Source organism: Galeopterus variegatus, unplaced genomic scaffold, assembly GCF_000696425.1.
Source record: "Galeopterus variegatus unplaced genomic scaffold, G_variegatus-3.0.2 Scaffold1582, whole genome shotgun sequence".
Lineage (NCBI taxonomy): Eukaryota > Metazoa > Chordata > Mammalia > Dermoptera > Cynocephalidae > Galeopterus > Galeopterus variegatus.
Window position 1 is genome coordinate 136,835 of NW_007727693.1, and position 8,436 is coordinate 145,270.

At 39.0% G+C, this 8,436-nt stretch overlaps 1 protein-coding gene across 1 annotated transcript in view; it reads left to right on the forward strand.

Annotated features, from left to right (window-relative positions):
• The window catches only part of PIK3C2G (phosphatidylinositol-4-phosphate 3-kinase, catalytic subunit type 2 gamma), a gene marked incomplete at its 5' end in the record, with an annotated part of 147,567 nt that overhangs the window by 131,500 nt on the left and 7,631 nt on the right, over nucleotides 1–8,436 (forward strand). Inside the window, one exon of the mRNA XM_008577815.1 lies at nucleotides 4,019–4,144. Coding sequence (XP_008576037.1) covers nucleotides 4,019–4,144 — 126 coding nt within the window. The remainder of the gene's footprint in view (nucleotides 1–4,018; nucleotides 4,145–8,436) is intronic.

An 8,436-nucleotide genomic window follows, 5' to 3' on the forward strand; every position in this document is an offset into this window, starting at 1 on the left:
CACTCACTAGATCCAATCAGTGTAAAGTCATCAATGTGCTGGGCCAGTGTTACCACATTTGTGAAAGGGCCAGGTGATCCAGATATCTGAAAACTGAATATGACACAGGGCTGTAGAATTGACAGACCCCTGAGGTAGGATGGTTAAGGTGTATCGCTGGCCTTGCCAGCTGAAAGCAAACTGCTTCTGGTGGTCTTTGCTACATACCAGGTAGTAAGAGATATGCTAACCTACTGAAGCAATGACACCACATCCGGCACACCAAGTACAGCTGGAGTTATCACTTGGGTAGGCTTCCCAAAATCCACTGCCATTCTCTGAGATCCATTTCTCTGGCCAAATAAACAAGTTGAATAGGTATGTGGTGGGTTTGATTGCCCTTGCATCCTTCAAGTCCCCGATACACTGGTCTCTGGAAACCCTCCAGGAATGTGGTGGTGTTCTTGGTTTACTTTTCGGTTTACTATTTTCTAAGTAGAGGTGGTTCTAGTGGCTTCCACTTGACCTTTTCCACCATAACAGCCCTTACTCCATAAGTCAGAACATCAGCATGAGGCTGCTGAGTATAGCTATTCCAATTACACATTCCAGAACTGTAAAAAAAAAAAAAAAAACAGGTGGCAGGATGGGCTCAGGAACACCCTGACACACAGACCCATTGTGAGACAACCCGAGCTAAAACTCCATTGATCGCCCAACATCCATAAGCTTCTTCTCTGACTGGTGAACCACAGTGATGTTTTGGGTCTCCTGAAATCAGTGTCAGTTCAGAGCCAGTGTCCAATAGTTCCCAAAAGGTCTGAGTATTTCTTTCTCCCCAATGCACAGTTATGCTGGTAAAAAGCCATAGGTCCCTTTGGAGAAAAATTAACAGTATAAATTTGGGTAGTGTGCCAGTGCTCTTCCTCAAGGGGACCCAGCCTTTCCTTTGTTCAAGGAGTTCTAGATCTGTAAACTGACTCAAGTCTGATAATTGATTGAGGGGCTGTGACTCTGTTTTTATGATTCAGGTTAGACATTTGTTAACTTGACCTAGAAATTTTCTGCTTATACAGATCAATTAAGAAATTAGTAGTCGCCCTATCTATGTCACTTCTAGGAATACCATGATAAGCTAGCTAATGCCACAAGTCTGAACAGGTCAGACTATTTTAATTGCAGTTTGGACTCTGCTGTCCATTAAAGTAACTACACCCACCTTGCCTTTGGCAGTTGAGTGCTACCACTCGGGCCCTGCTATCTTGGGATCCAATTACCCCAACCACATTTAGGTTTCCCAATTCAGTGACGGAAGTTCCCACTGTGAGGTCTGACCCACAGAGAACAGCTATCGCAGAGTTCTTCAAGGAAGCCAGGGCTCCCACACAAATTTATTTCTCACGGTTTTGGTGAAAGGTATGTCTCCAAGACTCTCCCAGTGTGTGTGAGTAAGTCTTCAATGGCAAATCTACCCTAACATTCCACTCTCCCTAAGCCGTTGAACCTCCTCCTCTACTTTTAATCAAGGCAGGTCCAGCATTTCTAATTCACTCACTATGAGGCATCTTTTGGTCCATGTTTCAGCCAATCAACCAAACAGTTTGACCCCTTTCTAACTCCCCAAGCTGCAACTTAGAATCTCTGCCTAATGAGCCCATAACAAAAAATTTGACTTTGATACAACTTTATGTTTCTTCCACCATGACCCCTTACCCTTAATATCCATTCTCACACACATTCCCCAGAATTCTGCTTGAATAAATTAGAAAATTCAAGTCGTTCTTTAGGAGAGTAGTGTTCCTTCTCATCGGTCATACTTTTGAAACTCACCTTCAGGGGCCTGCTGGGACTTGAGTCTAGTTATAGGTCTAGAAGCGAAGAGGGGTGGGGTGAGGAGAGTCCTGAAGAGAATCAGCATTGTCATGCACAGCAACAGCCTCATAAGGCCATTACCATGTCCCCAGTCATTGCAGATTGAATCCTCTCAGCAGGGCCGAGGAGACCATTTCCACTGAAGACTCATTAGAATTTAGGAGCTCTGTGTCCCAAGTTTCATCAGGGTCTTCCCACACATTCTCATTCCAACTTACAGGGTCCCATTCTTTTCCAATCAATGCCCTCACTCTAATGGTAAACACCTTGTGAGGCCGGGAATTCAACTTGCATTATGATTTAGCCAGTGGCAGGATGAGATTCTGCATTTTATTTTAAGCAGTCTCAGCCCCACAGATACCGGTGATGAGGTTCTCTTTCAGGGCACACATGGAAGCTTTTAGGTTGTTTATGTGGTGCTTGTGCCATGTAACACCCTCACAGACACACCCAGAAATGATGTTTAACCTGATGTATGGGCATTCCAAGATGCAGGTTAGCTGACAAACAAAATTAACTATCATACATGCCTAAAGCCACATAGCTACCAAATTTGGAGGCCCAAATTTGCAATCAGAAACTCCTTTTCCAGAAACATGATTTAACCTGTAAGTTGGAGCATACAATGATTATAGTTATGGTATCCTCAAGCCCCACAGCAGACAAGAGAGAGAATTACACAGCAAAGACACCTTTAACACTTCATTCTTCTCACCAAAATAAACAAACAAAAAACTACTCTCTCAAATACTAATAGCAGTTTCTTTCCATGTCACTGAAGAGTCCATTATGCCATCGGTAGGTTTCAGTGATCCTCATCCTCGGAGAGGATATCAAATGGCAGAGTAGAGAGTACCTTGAGCTAAATCTCCAGCAGTAGTTTTCAACCTTAGCCACTTGACATATGGGTGTGTCTACATGTACTTTATCTAATTTGTTAGTAATAATAATAAAGATCCAAAATTTTCTAATGATAAAATTTTTACTGTGTAAATTAGAATTGAATAAAAGTTAGCCCTAGAATAATATATATTATATTTCCCTGCTCTTTTGAGTATCAAAGACAGATATAAAATTAAAGGTAATGGTGTTGAGGGTAGCACTAGGTGTTCACATGTGAATCACTGTGTTTAAGATCATTAAAATATATTTACTTAAAACTACCGACTTAGAATGTAGCAAACAAAGTAAGCGCATAATTCTTCAAGTTTGACTATTAAATCATCCTCTTTAAATATAAATTATACAAACTTTTCTCACTTTATCAAACTAGATATTCAGACTTTTAGCACCATTTACCCTTTATTTGGTCAAGATCACAAAGACAGAGCCCATTTCTTTCAAGTTTGGTGTTTCCAAATTTTCAAAACAGTGGACTCATTCTTCAAATGATATATTAGGAAATAAAAATATTCATAATAGATTTGAAGGAAAGATGAAGAAGGAGAGAAGTTCTGAGCCAATGGGGGAGGCAGGGAAGGGGATAAGGGAGAAACTGGGGAGGGGAGTCAGAGATCCATCCATAGGGCTTTGCTGTTCAGGCAGCTCCTTGGGCAACTTTTGGATTCCTTGGAACATAATTTAAAAAGGAGTGTCCAATATATTGTAGAGCAATGTAGATAATAAAATTATTTTAATCATTCTAACATCTTGTAAGTATATTAATGTTGGAGGTCTAATCGATATTTTAATTAAATTCTGCTTTGAAATGTGATATTATATCATATACATATACATACAGTAAGTGCTATACCTCATTTTATGTGTTACACTAGAATTCTTTTATTTTTAAGTGTTGTACAGTATCTGAGGCACTTAATTTCTGTCTCTGCTTGTAGCTAATATTCATCTCTTGACCATAAATGTCAAAAATGCAAATTAACTTTTTACTATAAAAAATTAAAGTAAATCATATTTAATGGACTTTTAAGTATAGTTCTCTGACACAACACTTAATTTCAGATGAACAATTTTATGCTTTTACGCTGCAGTTTGGGACTATTTCTGAGCAATAATGTATTTCTTTCGATTTTCTCTTATTTTCTGATAAACAGAGTGACTGTAATATAAATCCTGAACCTGCCTTTGGTCTGGATATTTAGTAGCTATGTATTTGTTTTCTGTGATAGCAACCTGCATTAATATTTATAGCCATTTTCCTTTGCAGCATCTCCCAGATGGCTCCACGCCCAGTGCACATGTTGAATTTTATCTTTTACCATACCCCAGTGAAGTTCGTAGGAGGAAAACAAAATCCATTCCAAAATGTACCGACCCCACTTACAATGAAATTGTAAGTATGATTCATCTTTATCCAGTCATTTTGTATTTTTCTTACCATTTTTCAGCTAACAACCAAATATGGAGAATTTGCAGTAATTGGAAGCATTATTCCATAAAGGAAAGATATTTCCCAAAATAGTCACAGTATGCTGATCACTGTTCTACATGCTATGGGAACTGGAAAATGCAGATACTGCTTTCAAAGCTCTTATGAACCAATTTTCAAATTGTGGCTAACCTCCAGGAAGAGCTCAAGACTTGTTTTGCATACTAACATTATCCCTGACTTTATCTTATTTTCTCTAACCTATTCCCCATTACCTGATTTTTCTTACCTAATAATTTTATCGTAAGCTACCCTGTATATAACAGCAAATCTCATGAAATCCCTTTTGAAAAACTGAAAAAATAAACAAATACAAAACACAAATTAAAACTAATTTATATTATAAATAGCTCTCTAACTCATTTCTAATGTGTGGTTTGCACATCCAATCCCTTAAATTCTCTCTAAGGCAAACGCTTGCATTTAGTCTCTTGATTCCATCCTTTGCCATCTCTTCTGTACCTTGCTCAGCCAATTCTTTGCTCTCCTTTTCTGAAGCCTGTCTCATTCACAGGATCTTCTAACCAGAAATCTTGAAAAATAAGAACAACAAAAACCCTCCTCAACTCAGCTTTTCTGAGCAAATTTTCTTTCCTTCCCTAACACCATCAAACTTTTGCAAAATTAAGTCACATAACCTGCTCTTACTTCATTGCTTCCTTTTCACCCTTTAATCCTTGACAGTATGGATTCTGACCTTTATTGACAGTGCTTTATTCAAGTGGCATCAATAGACTCCTAATTGCTAAATGCAAGGAGCCCTCAGGCTCTCGTCTCCCAACCAGATATTCCAGGACAGCAGCACTATTGACCGCACCCTCTTTCTTGAACCTCCCTTTTGCTTCTTGAGATCTACCTTTTTTTTCTTAAATCCCTTCTACTTTCTCTAGCCATGCTCTCACTTTCCTTCATTGCCATTTTTCTTCTAAAAAATACTGTTGTTTGCTGGAGTTTCGTCATTTACCCTCATCTCCTCCTCACATATACATTCTCAGAATTATCTTATCTCTCCCCAAATTTTCATTTATCACCTATATGTAGGCTGCATCTGAATTTGTTTCTCAAACCCTGGGTTTTCTCTCGAGCTTTTGATCTGGGAACTGGGCACCCCATTGGAATGACTCCTGGGCACTTTTAAGCCAGCCTCTCCATTTGCCATCTCAAAAGATACTTCTAGAGACACCTCCCTCGCCCCCATGCATACGTCCAACTCCTGCTCTATGGTGCAGCCACCTGCCTCTTCAGTCAGTCCTCTCCTCTCTGTCCCATCACTGCTTCTCTGTGCGAGGACCTTTGTCTACTGTAACAGCCTTTGATCTGCCTCCTGTCTTGTGTTTTTCAATTAAACCTTCCACATTTATACCTAAAGCATCTTTCAAAAACTAGTCATATTTATTATTCTGCTGCTTAAAGTTTTTTCAAATGTTCCTTACTGCCTTGTATATGATGTCCAAAATTTTAAATACGGCGTTCATAGATCTTAAAACTTGTCTCAGTAATTTTCCTGAGTTGTCTCTTGGAGCCGTATTATTCTTATACTCTTTTATTTTTTATTGTGTGAGATCATTAGCAATTCACGTGCAGTTGTAAGAAATTCACTTCGCAGATACTGTGGTTTTTAAAAATTAAAGGTTTGTGGCAACCCTGTGCCGAGCAAGTCTATGGCACCCTTCTTCCAGCAGCATGTGCTCGCTTCCCCTCTCTGTGTCACATTTTGGTAATTCTTGCAATATTTTAAACTCTTTTGTTATCATTATATTAGTTATGGTGATCTGTGATCTTTGAGGTTAATATTTTAATTGTTTTGGGGAGCCATGAATGATGCCCTTAATATAAGATGGTGAATTTAATTGATAGATGTTGTGTGTTCTGACTGCTCCACTCCCTGGCTATTCCCTATGTCCCCCTCTGCTTGGGCCTCCCTATTCCCAGAGACACAACTATATTAAAATTAGGACAATTGTTAACCTTACAGTGGCCTCAAAGTGTGCAAGTGAAAGGAAGAGTCATGTCTCTCACTTTAAATCAAAAGCTAGAAATGCTCAAGCTTAGTGAGGAAGGTGTGTCAAAAGCCCAGACAGGCTGAAAGCTAAGCCTCTTGCACCAGTTAGTCAAGTTGTAAATGTGAAGCAAATTTTCTTGAAGAAAATTAAAAGTGCTGCTCCAATGAACACGTGAATGAAAAGAAAGTGAAACAGCCCTATTGCTGATTTGGAGAAAATTTTAGTGGTCTGGATAGAAGATCAAAACAGCCACAACATTCCCTTAAGCCAAAGCCTAATCCAGAGCAAGGTCCTAACGCTCTTCAATTCTATGAAGGCTGCAAGAGGTGAGGAAGCTGCGGAAGAAAAGTTTGAAGCCAACAGAGGTTGGTGCATGAGGTTTAAGAAGCCATCTGCATAACATAAAAGTCCAAGGTGAAGCAGCAAGTGCTGATGTAGAAGCTGCAGTAAGTTATCCAGAAGGTCCAGCTAAGATCACTGATGAAGGTGGCCACGCTCAACAACAGATTTTTGATGTAAACAAAACTGCCTTATATTGAAAGATGGCACAATGTAGAAGCTGCAGTAAGTTATCCAGAAGGTCCAGCTAAGATCACTGATGAAGGTGGCCACACTCAACAACAGATTTTTGATGTAAACAAAACTGCCTTATATTGAAAGATGGCACATAGGACTTTCTTATGTAGAAAGAAGTCAATGCCTGCCTTCAAAGCTTCTAAAGGAAAGACTGACTCTCTTGTTAGGGGCTAATGCAGTTGGTGACTTCAAGTTGCAGCCAATCCTTATTTACCATTGCAAAAGTCCTAGGGCCCTTACAAATTATGCTAAATCTATTCCGCCTACTCTCTATAAATGGAACAACATTTATAATTTATAAAGCCTGTATGACAGCACATCTGTTTACAGCACAGTTTATTGAATATTTTAAACCTACTCTTGAGAGCTACTGCTCAGAAAAAAAGATTTCTTGCAAAATATTACTATTCACTGACAACTCACCCGGTCACCCAAGTGCTCTGATGGAGATGTACAAGGAGATTAGTGTTAATCCTATGCCTGCTAATACCACATCCATTCTGCAGCCCATGGATCAAGGAGTCATTTCAACTTTCAAGTCTTACTATTTAAGAAATACATTTCATAAGGCTACCACTGCCATATATAGTGATTCCTCTGATGGATCTTAGCAAAGTAAATTGAGAACCTTCCAGAAAGGATTCACCATTCTAGATGCCATTAAGAACATGTGTAATTCATGAGAGGAGATCAAAATATTAATATTAACAGGAGTTTGGAAAAAGTTGATTCTATCCCTCATGGATGACTCTTAGGGGGTTAAGGCTTCATGGAGGAAGTAAATACAGATGTGATAGAAACAGCAAGAACTAGAATTGGAAGTTGGGCCCACAGCTGTGGCTGAAATGCTGCAATCTCATGATACAACTTTAACAAATGAGGAGTTGCTTCTTATGAATGAGCAAAGAAAGTGGTTTCTTGAGATGGATTCTACTCCTGGTGAAGATGTTGTGAACATTGTTGAAATGACAACAAAGGATTTAGAGTATTACATAAACTTAGTTGGTAAAGCAGCAGCAGGGTTTGACTCCAATTTTGAAAGAAGTTCTACTGTGGGTAAAATGCTACCAGACAGCACCACATGCTACAGAGAAATCTTTCATGAAAAGAAGAGTCAACCAATGCTGCAAACTTTATTGTTGTCTTATTTGAAGGAATTGCCACAGCCACCCCAACCTTCCACAACCACCGCCCTGATCAGTCAGCAGCCATCAACATAGAGGCAAGATCCTCCAGCAGCAAAAAGATTATGACTCACTGAAGGCTCAGATGATTGTTAGCATATGTTGGCAATAAAGTATTTTTAATACGGTATGTACATTAGTTTTTAGATCTAATGCCATTGCATACTTAATAGACTACAGTATAGTGTAAACATAGCTTTTTATGCACTGGGAAAACCAAAATATTTTTGTGAATCACTTTATTGTGATATTCACTTTTTTGCAGTGATCTGGAACCAAATCTACAATATCTCTGAGCTGTGCTTGTGCCTTTCAACCATTTCGCCTCAGTAATAACATCTAGTATTATAGTACAATATCACCACCAGCAAATTGACCTTGATACAATCCACTTATCTCATTCAGATTTTACCAGTTTTAATGACTTCTTGTG